At 50.1% G+C, this 12,443-nt stretch overlaps 1 protein-coding gene across 1 annotated transcript; it reads left to right on the forward strand.

Moving 5' to 3' along the window:
* The first annotated feature begins 4,839 nt into the window (after nucleotides 1-4,839).
* On the forward strand, nucleotides 4,840-6,884 carry LOC119362836 (cytochrome P450 709B1-like). Its single transcript, XM_037628102.1, has 4 exons — nucleotides 4,840-5,195; nucleotides 5,271-5,494; nucleotides 5,593-5,837; nucleotides 5,950-6,884. Exons 1-4 carry the CDS (start codon nucleotides 4,922-4,924, stop codon nucleotides 6,749-6,751), a joined length of 1,545 nt encoding a protein of 514 aa, XP_037483999.1. The 5' UTR covers nucleotides 4,840-4,921; the 3' UTR covers nucleotides 6,752-6,884.
* The last annotated feature ends 5,559 nt before the right edge of the window (nucleotides 6,885-12,443 follow it).

Here is a 12,443-nt window from a genome sequence, read left to right on the forward strand (position 1 = left end):
ACAGCGGTGTTGTAGTGCGCCTGCGCCTGCTCCATGGTGAAGCTGACATGCACAAGAGGCACGGGGAGTCGGGGCGGTGTCGTCGGAGCCCATCTCCATCGTGGTTTCGTGCTCGTCGTCGGAGACCCTGAGCAAGCTGGCTGGGGAGGGGCTTATGTTGTTGTGTGGAGTTAGCTGGGTGTGGCCACCTTTTTATAGCAGATCCCCGGTGAGGCGAGGCGTCCGAGTGCGTCAATGAGTGGCGCTGGAGTGGGTTTCTCGGTCGGCGAGCCTGGTTAATGTCGGCATACGGGCGGACAGTTGTATTGAACGGACGTGGTAGATATCCGTCACGTCCCGTCCAGTCACGCGTCTCCGGCTTTGAACTGGCGCGGACACCGGAGATGCATTGCGGGCGGAGCCCTCGGCCGGCGTACCATTTCAATGGCAGAGGCAGTGAGAGGTCGCATCCGCCCTGAGCCATCTTCAATGTTGAGCGGCGCACTCTACAGCGGCATGAATGCGGGCAGCTGATGCTGGGCAGGAACGCGCGTGAATGAGGGTGAAGGGGTTTTGGTGAGGCAGGGTGGTCAGAAGTGTGCTTGGGATCGATCCGGACTTTTGCAAAGCCCCCCACATTCGTCTCCGGTTTGCGAAAAAAATCGTGTCAGGACCGTGCCGCGGACCGATATAAACCCACGCTGGATGGCTTCCATGGTCCGAATAGCGCGGTTCGAATGATTGCGGGATGTTTGCTAGGCCGCCTTGATGATACCCTTAGTGCTGCTACACACGTGCACGGCGGGTATATGTTGACTCCCTATCATCTGCTTCGATGAACTAGACTGCGGCAACTACTTCAAGCTGCATCTTTTCAAGAGCAAAATGGCATATGCATGTCGGCGTGGCAAAAGTTAGTAAGCGCACACCGGCGACGATAGGCGAAAAGAGACTACAACAAAACACATGGAAAATAGGAAATTACCAAAGAAAAATGATGAGGAAAACGGGCTGAACGTGCGCTAACTGGAACTAGTTGTCGATGAACCCGGCTTGGTATTTTAAATAGCCGTTGGCTGGTGATCCATCGTCGAATTAAGGGACATTTTCTTTGGGGTTTGGAAACCCGGCTTGGAAATCGTTGAATTCGTAGCTAACGCGTGTGTGTCTGATGTTTGTTGTTTAAATTAAGGGACATTTTCTTTGGGGTTGCTTTAATCATCAGCTCTCGGAGGCTACTAATAATTTATTCACTCGTGTAGTACCTCTTCAGTTATACCTAGCTACGTCGACTATCATGTGAGTATCAAGCATTCTTCTGCGTTTGCTCCAGTAATGAAGGAAAAAAATACTAGTATCTCGGTAAACAAATACTCCCTTCGTCTCTCCAAATAAATGACTTAACTTTGTATTAACTTTATAAAATTGAAACTAATAAATTAAGTTAAGTCACTTATTTTAAAATGAAAGGAGTATAAGACATTTTAAATTACTAAAATAGTGATCTAAAACATTTTATATTTATTTAGAGAAAGAGTACTACTCGTGGACCATGTTTGACAAGAAATGGAATCATGCCCGGACGCCGCCGCGCTAATTTCTATGTGCAGAATCACTGTCTTGATCCGCAAGGTCCATGTTTGACCAGAAATGAAGATACTTGCCGAGGGTGGTCCAAATTAGATGGGATAACATTAAGTGCTCAACCTGGGTGACCGTGTTTGTGTTGACAGCCTCTGTTCTTTGCTCGGAAACGTCATATTAGATGTACTATATACTGTTCTGGTTTATTGGTTTCCTTTGTATTCAGTGCCAAATTTTAACATTAAATTTAACTAACAAAATGTTAATAGCACATGTCATAAAAAATAAATATAATTGAAAACTATGCTCAAATACGAATCCAGCGACATAATTTTTTGGTGCCTTTGCATTTATTGTGCTAGTTAAACTTTTAGTCTAAATTTAGCACAAAATACAAAAGGGACTTATAAATCAGGACGGAGGTAATACTTTTTTCAGACAAACATCGTTTAGAGCAACTCTAGCAGACCCCGCATCCGGCCGGCCCGCAAAACGCGTTTGCAGTTCGCGAAAAACGGCTTTGCAGGCTGGCGCGGACGGCCGCAGATGCAAACCCCGCATAACGGACCCGTAAAAAGGATATTCATGGAATATGCTCTTTTACGGGTCGGCTTTGCGGGGTCTGATCTGGCGCAGCTCCTCCCGGTCCAGAAAATCTAAATTTGCACCTTAATTTGATCCAACATAATGCATTTCTTTGCTTTTTCAACAACATTGGATACATAAGACATCACCAAATCTTTGCTAGAATAGCAAGACGAAAGAAAACAAGAACCATAAGTATGCATTTTAAAAGATTTCCAACTTTCATAACTGCTCGCACTAGTTGGACTAATATTTTCTCCATGCATTCATTGTTGATATGCGGATTCTTGATTTTGCATTCTTCTTTCTTCATCTTTGGTTCGAAAGAAGTAGACGTTCCTTCACCTCTAGTTGCACATGCAGTTGCATCATTGCCTTCGATTCTATTAAGGAGTGCATGAACATCTATTAAGTTTCTTTCTATCAATAAATCAATGTCGCCTTCCCAAAACCAAAATGAGCATCCATCTTCCTACACACATGAATGAGCATGTTCGAAAGGAGCTACCCCAATTGAACCAAATAATGAGCTATCAAAATGAGCTACTGCAAGTGCACGTACCCCGTCATTTTTGCATTTGAAGAACACCCATCCAGGGTGCTTCGGCATGCCCGAAGTTAGCCGCAGCACTGTCCGCGTGCAGTCGTCGCACTGTATGAGCGGCATCGGTGAGCCACAGAGCCGCTGCGGGAGCGCCGAGCCTGGTGGACGGTCGGACGAATCCATGCCCTCAAACCGTCGGCGGTGGCGGGAGGACGAGTCCGTACCTGCATGTGGCGATGCGACCTTGCCGGGGCTACGGGAGATGCTCCCCGACCATTCCATCGCTTGGCCGCAGCCACCGGCGGCCAGAAAAGCCAAATCCGGTGGCCCGCGATGAAGGGTCGCAGATCCGCAACTTTCTGGCCCGCCGACGCAGGAGGGGTGGGAGAGGGGAGGCCTCGTGCGTGTGGCGGCCTTTCGGCGTGCTCCCGCCAGCTGCTTTCGCCGGAATTTTGGGCGGCGGCCTGGCGGCGGGGCGAGGGGAGAGGGGAGGTGGTTGGTGGGGAAAGCACGGGCTGAAATGTCCCCCCACCAACCGCTTCTGCTTATATGCAGGGCACCGCAGCGGCGAGGGGGAAACCCGCGTATTCGCGGGTTGGGGCCGAGATTTTGCCGCGCCCCTCAATTTTTTTTGCGGGCCGGCTGCCTTTGCGGGGTCTGTTCCGGCGGGATTTTCCGCGCGGACCCGCATTTTGACGGTTATTTTGCGGGTCGGGGCTTTTTGCTGGGTCTGCTTGAGTTGCTCTTACTACCCTCCCATCTTCATTTGGCCAAGTTATCCTTAGTCAGAATTACTTTCTTGTGAACAAACCACATGAAGATTTTTATTCTTAAAGGAATTTTAATCTTCCAAATATGAATTGATTTTGAAATTGGACTACAATCAATTAAGTCTAAATACATAGACTTGACCGGGAATATCCCATTCACAGATAACTTCCAGTGAATTGTAACTGGCTCAATAGAGAGATGAACGTCCATGAACCTCCGCACAAGATGTAGCAAATTGTCTCATCACTCACCTACTAGTGACCTCCTGAACTGGATATTTAAAGGGTCAGACTGTAATATTGTAGCAATATAAGCGTCCTTATGTTGCACAATATTATAGAGAGAAGAATAGTGTGTGGCTTCTGACGCTTCCACTAACCAAGTATCTTTCTAAAATCTAATTGTGTTACCGCTCCCAATTGTAAACTTAGTGTTATGAAAGAAGGCTACTTTCGTCCTTATTAGCCCCTTCCAGAAAGGCGGGTCATTGGATCTTACAAGTATCTTCTCAAAATCTAGTTGTGTAGTTGTGATATTAATTGCGTAATGAAACGAGTTTATTCGTTCTTTCATGTACTTTCTACTTTTCAAAATACTTATCGTGATTTTAGTTTGAGTAGTACTCCCTACGTTCTAAAATAAATGATTTAACTTTATACTAAAGTTAGTATAAAGTTGAGTTATCTATTTTGGAACGAAGGGAGTACTTATTATATGTTTGCAAGGAATTAAAAGTTGCGGGGAAAGAAGAAGAAGAAACCCTCACGTACGCAGTTACGCCACGAGAGGCGCGTTAAAGGAATATCTCTATGCAGGCATCAGCATCTTGTTCTACAAGGACCATGTTTGTTTGACAAGGAAATAGAATCTTGGCGAGGAAGAGAAGTCAATCGAGATAAATCAAGCGCTCAATCTAGCCATGTCTGTGTCGACAGCCTCTGTTGTGTGCTCAAAAGCACCGTTGATTGCTACGTATATATCAACCCACGTGTCGTTGTCTAGAAGCCATCTTCTCAAAATGAAAGACGTTTTGTCTAGAAGCCAGAGCCCCGTGCGGATATGCCGTCGATGTCGACTAGCAGCTCCATGCGTACGACGGCTTCCCGGCAGACCACACGTTCCCACCAGCTGGGGTCCATCCTGGCTAGTTGGTGCGCGTCCGAGGCTGGCTCGTACTTGGCTACTTGCACGCATCACGGCTGATCTCACCCGGGACCGCGACGAAACGCCTCTCTTCCGCCTTCTGTACCCCGGTGGGTCACACGCGCGTAGCCAGCAACCCGTCGACCAGAAAGCCATAGTCAAAACGCAGCCGCGAACGCCATATAAATACCCACCTCCCCCGACCCGAGTCTCACAACGGAAACAAACACATTTCCCGGTCTCAAACTCACAGTACAGGCCGCCGATATTTTCTCCTTGTTCCCGAATCCTGAGTGACCACCGGTCCGGTCCACCATGGGTCTCGTCTGGTTGGTGGCGGCCGCCGTGGCGGTGGTGCTGGCGTCGTGGGCGTTCAACGCGCTGGTGTACCTCGTGTGGAGGCCGCGGGCCATCACCAGGCAGCTCCGCGCGCAGGGCGTCGGCGGTCCGGGTTACAGGTTCTTCGCCGGGAACCTCGCCGAGATCAAGCAGCTCCGCGCCGACAGCGCCGGCGCCGCGCTGGACATCGGCAACCACGACTTCGTCCCCAGGGTCCAGCCGCACTTCCGCAAATGGATCCCCATCCACGGTAGAAAGCCGAGCCTGTAGATTCCTCTCCTCTAGCAGATCTAGTTCGTGATCTCACGCCATTTCCTGCTTGCAGGGCGCACGTTCCTCTACTGGTTCGGAGCCAGGCCGAGCCTGTGCGTCGCCGACGTGAACACGGTGAAGCAGGTGCTCTCCGACCGCAGCGGGCTGTACCCCAAGAGCATCGGGAACCCGCACATCGCCCGCCTGCTCGGCAAGGGGCTCGTGCTCACCGACGGCGACGACTGGAAGCGCCACCGCAAGGTCGTCCACCCGGCCTTCAACATGGACAAGCTCAAGGTACGTGACCAGCTCCCGCGCAACGCGCGTTGACGTGTGTGTCTTGTCTAAGCATGCACAATGCGTATGACTTGCGCTAACTGTTATTTGTATGACAGATGATGACGGTGACCATGTCCGACTGTGCCGGGTCAATGATGTCGGAGTGGAAGGCAAAGATGGACAAGGGCGGCAGCGTGGAGATTGACCTGAGCCACCAGTTTGAGGAGCTAACCGCGGATGTCATCTCCCACACGGCATTCGGAAGCAGCTACGAACAAGGAAAAAAGGTCTTCCTCGCGCAGAGGGAGCTCCAGTTTCTTGCCTTCTCCACCGTTTTCAACGTGCAAATCCCAGCATTCAGGTAAATGCAAGTTCTTCTTCTTCTTCTTGTACCATTATTAGTCTGAATCAACTCACAACGTACATTTTCACCAAGCAGAAATTAATCTATGTGTGTTTGTGGAATTTATCAGGTACCTTCCAACTGAAAAGAACCTCAAGATATGGAAGCTTGACAAGGAGGTGAGGACCATGCTTATGAACATCATCAAAGGCCGTCTTGCCACCAAAGACACCATGGGCTATGGCAACGACCTCCTCGGGCTTATGTTGGAGGCATGTGGCCCAGAGGACGGGCAAAATCCGCTTTTGAGTATGGATGAGATCATAGATGAGTGCAAGACCTTCTTCTTTGCCGGGCATGACACCAGCTCACACCTGCTCACATGGACCATGTTCTTGCTGAGCACGCACCCCGAGTGGCAGGAGAAGCTCAGGGAGGAGGTGCTAAGAGAGTGTAGCAACGGTGTTCCCACCGGTGACATGCTCAACAAACTACAACTGGTCAACATGTTCCTACTAGAAACTCTCAGGTTATACGCACCTGTATCGGCCATTCAGAGGAAGGCGGGTTCGGATCTCGAGGTTGGTGGCATCAAAGTGCCCGAAGGCACGGTCCTAACAATCCCCATCGCGACGATACATCGCGACAAGGAGGTCTGGGGAGAAGATGCCAACGAATTCAAGCCTATGAGGTTCGAGAATGGAGTGACAAGGGCCGGAAAGCACCCCAATGCCTTATTGTCTTTCTCCAGTGGTCCGAGGTCGTGCATAGGGCAGAACTTTGCAATGATCGAGGCCAAGGCCGTGATCGCTGTGATTCTTCAGAGGTTCTCATTCTCCCTATCACCAAAGTATGTCCATGCCCCCATGGATGTGATCACGCTGCGGCCTAAGTTTGGGCTTCCCATGATCCTCAAGAGCCTAGAGATGTAGAAAAATGTGTATGGTGTTAAGTATAACACAAGGTTTCTGTATTATTTGACTGGAGTTTAGTTTATGTTGCACACTAGATAAGCTTGTAAAATTATCGATGTATAATGTTTCCGATTTGTAAATTAAAAAATAAAGTGTTTTATTAATAAGTTCTTGATTTTTCTTGCCACCAACCACCTTTATCTCCCCAAAGCATAGTCACTATCTATAGATAAACAAAAATTGCAAATTCCTTTTTATCAATCCTGACATGCAGGACGGAAAAGATCCATACAACTCACTCTTACTTCTCCACTTTGGAAAATCTTCCTCAAATTGCACACAAGGAATAAATGTTACTCCCTCCGTCTCGGTGCATTAGGCATCTATCGAAAATCAAATAATTCCAAAATGCTAAGGCACGAAATAGTAGTACTAGATGCATGCATATTAATTAGACTCCATCTATTAATTGGAGGACCAATGTCGTGGTTCTAAGTCTGACAGTAGAATGGGGGGTAGGTATGGAGAGGCAAGATCCTAGCTATGGAGTAGTTGTACACACGAGTGTTTTTACGAGTTCAGGCCCTTCTCTGAGGAAGTAATAGCCCTACGTCTCGGAGCCCGGAGGCGGTCGACTGATTTATGTGTATATGAGTTACAGGGGTGCGAACCCTTCTACCAGTGGAGGGGGGTGGCTTATATAGAGGACGCCAGGACCCCAGCCAACCCACGTAGCAAAGGGTTAAAGTACATTAAGGCCGGGCGTTACTGGTAACGCCCTACATAAAGTGTCATCATGACTATTAAGACTACTTAATTACAGACCGTTTGGATACAGAGTAGATCCTGAACTCCTGATGGTCGAGTGAGTCTTCATGGTCGAGTGTCTTTAGGTTCGTCGAGTGTCTTCTAGCCGGTCGAGTGGAGTCACTCTTGGTCGAGTGGAGTCCCTCTTGGTCGACTAGAAGGTAGCTTCGTCTAAGGATGTCCTTGGGTATGGTATCCTAGATAGGTCCATGACCCTACCCTAGGTACATAACATCATCATTAGCCCCCGAATGGATCGAGGTTCAAGTGAGGAAGGAGTTGATGATTTTCTCCGACTTATTTCCCATGCTTTGATTATGTCGTATCTTGGATCGGCGATTTTTCTTTCGGCGTTGGCGTCAACTTTTACTTCAGTCGCCTTGATCCATTCTTGTCTTCTGTCGAGTGAACTTTTTGAACTTTGGTGAACTTCCGAGCGACGGATCGCAGGAAAGATATCGTCTGACATATTGATCTGCTGTTAACGGATTTTGCGGGATCTGAAATTTGGGAAGCGCGCGAAGCGGGGCGGACCGCGGCAATCGGATGGGATAAGGCGTGGACGCCTCAATTTCCGTGCCGCCTTTTTCGCCACGTATCGTGCTCGTGCGACTGTTTCGGGATGTGACAGGATCGCCCGGACCCACTCGTCAGCCACTCGGAAGCGCCCTTATATAAAGCGCCGGGGAAGGTTTATTGAACAGTGCCTTCCCATTCTTCTCTCTTCCCTCTTTGCCTCCGCCCACTGCGCCCGCTCTCGCCTCCGCCTATCCACTCCTCGCGCGCTTCACCGGCGACAATGGTGAAGGAGAAGATGGTGGCCCTAGAGCGCGCGAAGAAGGCGACGGCGACGGGGAAAGCGAAGGGGAGACCGTCCAGTCGGGGCGGATCTTCATCAAGGTCCCGCCTGCCGAAGGGTTGGGTCCAAGGGGATTGGATCCGCTCGACCATCACTGAGAAAGATCTCAATGACCTGGCCAATGAGGGACTGATCCCCAACGGGTCAGCGAGGCTTCCGGGGACCGAGTGTCAACCGCAGCTGCAGGAGGGTGAGTGCGTTCTCTTAGCCACTCACGTAGACCGTGGTTTTTCTCTGCCGCCGAGTGTTTTCTTCCGGGGGTTTCTGAATTTCTTTGGGGCGCAACTCCACCATTTCACTCCCAACTCCATCGCCTATCTTGCTGCCTTTGTGTCCATGTGCGAGAACTTCCTGGGTTGTCGACCACACTGGGGTCTCTTCAAGCACATATTCACCTGTCGCTCGCAGACAGTGAAAAAGGCGAGTCCGGACGATGAGAGGACTAAGGTTATCCAGATGTGCGGTGGTCTTGGGATCCAGATGAGGAATAAGAGTACTTTCCCAGCCATGACCCTTCCTGAGTCGGTCAGAGGGTGGCAGTCGACTTGGTTCTACTGCCAAGACGAGTCGACGCCGGGGCAGTCGACTGGTCTCCCTCCGTTTTCCATGGACCGAGTGGACAGACCCTCTTCTCTGAAAGTGCTTCCTAAGGAGAAAGTTCAGGTAAAAATGTTGATGGAGCGCGTAGTCCAACTCGTTAGAGAAGGAGTGACGGGTATGGATCTTCTGGAGGTCTTCCTTAGGCGGCGCATCCAACCACTTCAGTACCGAGGCCATCCGATGTGGCTATATTGTGGGACCGAGGACACCACTCAGGTCCATCCAGAGGCGGTCGACGACGCCACACTGGAGAGGTGGGTGACCGCGATCACGGGGAATAAGGACAACCCTCGAGGGGCCAGGAGGATCCCACCACTCGACTGTACCTACACACCGGACACGGTATGGCCATTTATTTCCAATCGCAATCTTGCTTTATTCATTATGCTTTGCTGTGAATTGGTCGAGTGATCTTTGTTTTGCTTTGTTGCTTGACAGGCCACCACGGAGTTATACTCGATGCCCAATGGAGCGCAGACACCGACTGAAGAGGAGGAAGGAAGTGGGGGCGAAATCCCGGAGGAGTGGGATTCAGATGCTGACGACGACGATGAGGCTGAAGACTCTGATGAGGAGGAAGAGGAGGAGGAGGAGGAGGAGGAAGTTGCACCTCCCCGCTCGGAAAGACGCTCGAAGCTTGTCCATGATCCCGCGACTGTGCGTGGTAAGGGGGTCGCGACCGCTACCCAGTCGACCAAGCGCCCTCGGACTACTTCTCCGGCGCCGACTGAGAAGGCTCCGAAGCAATCTCGAGTGGCACCGTCGAAACCTGCGAAGGTCTTGCCGAAGATGAAGATGGTGATCCCCACTATCTCAGGGTAATGGTAGTCTTGAGTTTTCTCTGTTTCATGAACTTGCTCTTGGTCGACTCATGGGTCAATCGACTGACTTCCGGAACTGCAGTGCTGCTACTTCTGATACTTCGGCCAGGGCTGAAGACCACGAGATGGAGGATGCTGCTACCTCAAAACCTGGTATGACTCTTGTGATGCCGTTTTCAGTCGACTGACTTATTGTCTCTAATTTTGATTCTTTCTGCAGCTTCATCTAACATTGTTATTGACCTCCCTGACGACGACGACGAAGAACCACCAAGGCAGAGGAGAAGCAAGAAAATGCCTGCTGGCAAGGCGGCTCAGGATGTGCCAGCACCCGAGACGTTGGTCGTGGAGGGAGACAATGTCACTCGGCCTACCGTAACCTTTGTGGTGCCGTTGACGAGTGCTCGTCCTTCATCGTCGAGTGCTGATCAACCCTCGCTTTTCTCCACCTACCTCGTTCCAGAAGACCAAGCTAGTGCTGCTAAAGAAGCAATACGCCAAGCGGGGGTCATGATGGAGCAAGTGAAGGCAATACGAGAAGCCAGCCAGGCAGCCTATGATGCCAGTTCGGCTCTTCAGAGTAATGTTCAGGTCAGTCGGTCACTGCCTGTTCTGTTAGGATATGATATCTGAAAACTCTTTTTTCTGAAATTCTTAGAGTTTGTCCTACACCCACTGGGTGTGTCGATTGAAATTCCGGATTAGTGGGGGCACGCTGAGTGCACCCACTGCGTGTAGTCCCCAAGGCTATGGTCGACTACTGGCAGTCGACCATAGGCTTTAAGTTTTTTCCTTACTCCACTAGGTCAAATAGATTCATAGACCGGTGGGGGCACGCTGAGTGCACCCACTGGGTGTAGTCCCCAAGACTGTGGTCGACTGCTGGCAGTCGACTATAGTCTGAAGAACATCTCCCCCCCCTTTTTTTGTTGTTGGTCGACTGGTCGACTCTAACTGATGAAACTAGTGGGGGCACGCTAAGTGCACCCACTGGGTGTAGTCCCCGAGACTATGGTCGAATATTTGTATTCGGCCGTAGTCTTAGAAACGCTATGATTTTTCCTTACTCACTCGGAAGTGAATTGTCTTTGACATCTGTCGATTGGTTCTTGGTAGAAATCCTGTGACCTTGCGGCTCGTTATACTGAGTTGGAGAACAAACACATTCAGCTCGAGCTCGATCTGAAACTGGCCCAAGAGAACTTAATGAAGGCGAAGGAGGAAGCTAAAGGTATGCTTGGTGAGGCCTTTGACGACTGCCTTTGCCTCTTACTTGTTTCCGAATCTAATCTCACTGTAACTTTGCAGACAAAGTGAGGGATGCCCTGAAGAAGCAAGAGCTTGACTTGGCTGAGATGCAAAAAACTGCTTTAGAGAAGACCAGGCTTGCTGATGAGAAGCTGGCTTCAGTGACCAAGCTTGAAGAAGAAAACACCAATCTGAAAGCTGCTCTTGATGCTGCCAACCAGGAGGTCAGTCGACTGAAAAGTGACAAGACCACCCTGAATGACAAGGCCAGTGAGTTGAAGAGAAAGAAGAACGATCTAGAGGCTTATCTGGGTGGACTCGCCAAGAAGTTGTTCCTCATGCTTGAAGGTAATACTTTGTATCAAACAAATATTTTAATTGTAACCTCCGACTGTTTTTCTTGACTCGGTGGTTGTGCTTGCAGAGTTCTGTTAGAACTTTGAAGAGGAGACTGGTCGACTGGAAGTAAACCTGGACCCCATCAACTCTCCCGTGAAAGATGAAGTCGCCATGAATGTGCTCCGGCTGGAATCTCATGTTGTTGCTGTCATCGATTATCTCGCAAGGCTGAAGGTCGCAACTTCTCGCATCGACACAACACTCTGGCCAAGAGAGACACTCCAGAACGACCTCGAGTCCCTGATGACTCGACTGAACGAGGTCCCAAGTCGAGTGCAGGAGTGGAAGAAGTCTTCGGCCAGGTGCGGTGCGGATGTTGCTCTGTCTCTGGTCCGCGTTCACTGCAAGGATGCACGAGAGGACAAGCTGGTGGCTCTTAGGGTGGCTAACACCAAGAAGCACGATTTCAGATCTTTCATGGAGACCTTCATTGCTGCTGCCACTCGGATTGCAGATGGAATTGATCTGGACGAGTTTGTTGCACCTTCCAGCCCTCCACAGAAGGGGTAAAAAACTTCTGAGCTTGATACTTTAAATTTGCCTCGGTATGCCGAGTGAGTTTTGTAACCGACAAACCTTAACAGGCCTAGCGCCTGAGCACTTTCGGTTCCGTTAGGTGTTATCTGAACTTGGATTCGACGTTGAATATGTTTGCATTTGGTTTGAGGTGTCTTTTGCAGGTTAAAGCGAAGCACTCATTGCAATCGACTTGTTCCCCAATACACTTAGGCGAGCACTGGGCTGCAGCTAAGCCCCCGAGTGAGAGGTTTTCTCTCCACTCGGTAGGATTTTCACATACTTAGGCGAGCGCTAGACTGCAGCTAAGCCCCCGAGTGGGAGGTTTGCTCTCCACTCGGTAGGATTTTAGATACTTAGGCGAGCACTAGGCTGCAGCTAAGCCCCCGAGTGGGAGGTTTGCTCTCCACTCGGTAGGATTTTAGATACTTAGGCGAGCACTGGGCTGCAGCTAAGCCCC

This window comes from Triticum dicoccoides, chromosome 2B (assembly GCF_002162155.2).
Source record: "Triticum dicoccoides isolate Atlit2015 ecotype Zavitan chromosome 2B, WEW_v2.0, whole genome shotgun sequence".
Taxonomy (NCBI): Eukaryota; Viridiplantae; Streptophyta; class Magnoliopsida; order Poales; family Poaceae; genus Triticum; species Triticum dicoccoides.

Coding starts and splice junctions, on each gene's coding strand:
- LOC119362836 (XM_037628102.1), top strand. CDS start 4,922: ATGGGTCTCGTCTGGTTGGTGGCGGCCGCCGTGGCGGTGGTGCTGGCG. Junction 5,196..5,270: donor CAAATGGATCCCCATCCACG/GTAGAAAGCCGA, acceptor TCCTGCTTGCAG/GGCGCACGTTCCTCTACTGG. Junction 5,495..5,592: donor TCAACATGGACAAGCTCAAG/GTACGTGACCAG, acceptor TTTGTATGACAG/ATGATGACGGTGACCATGTC.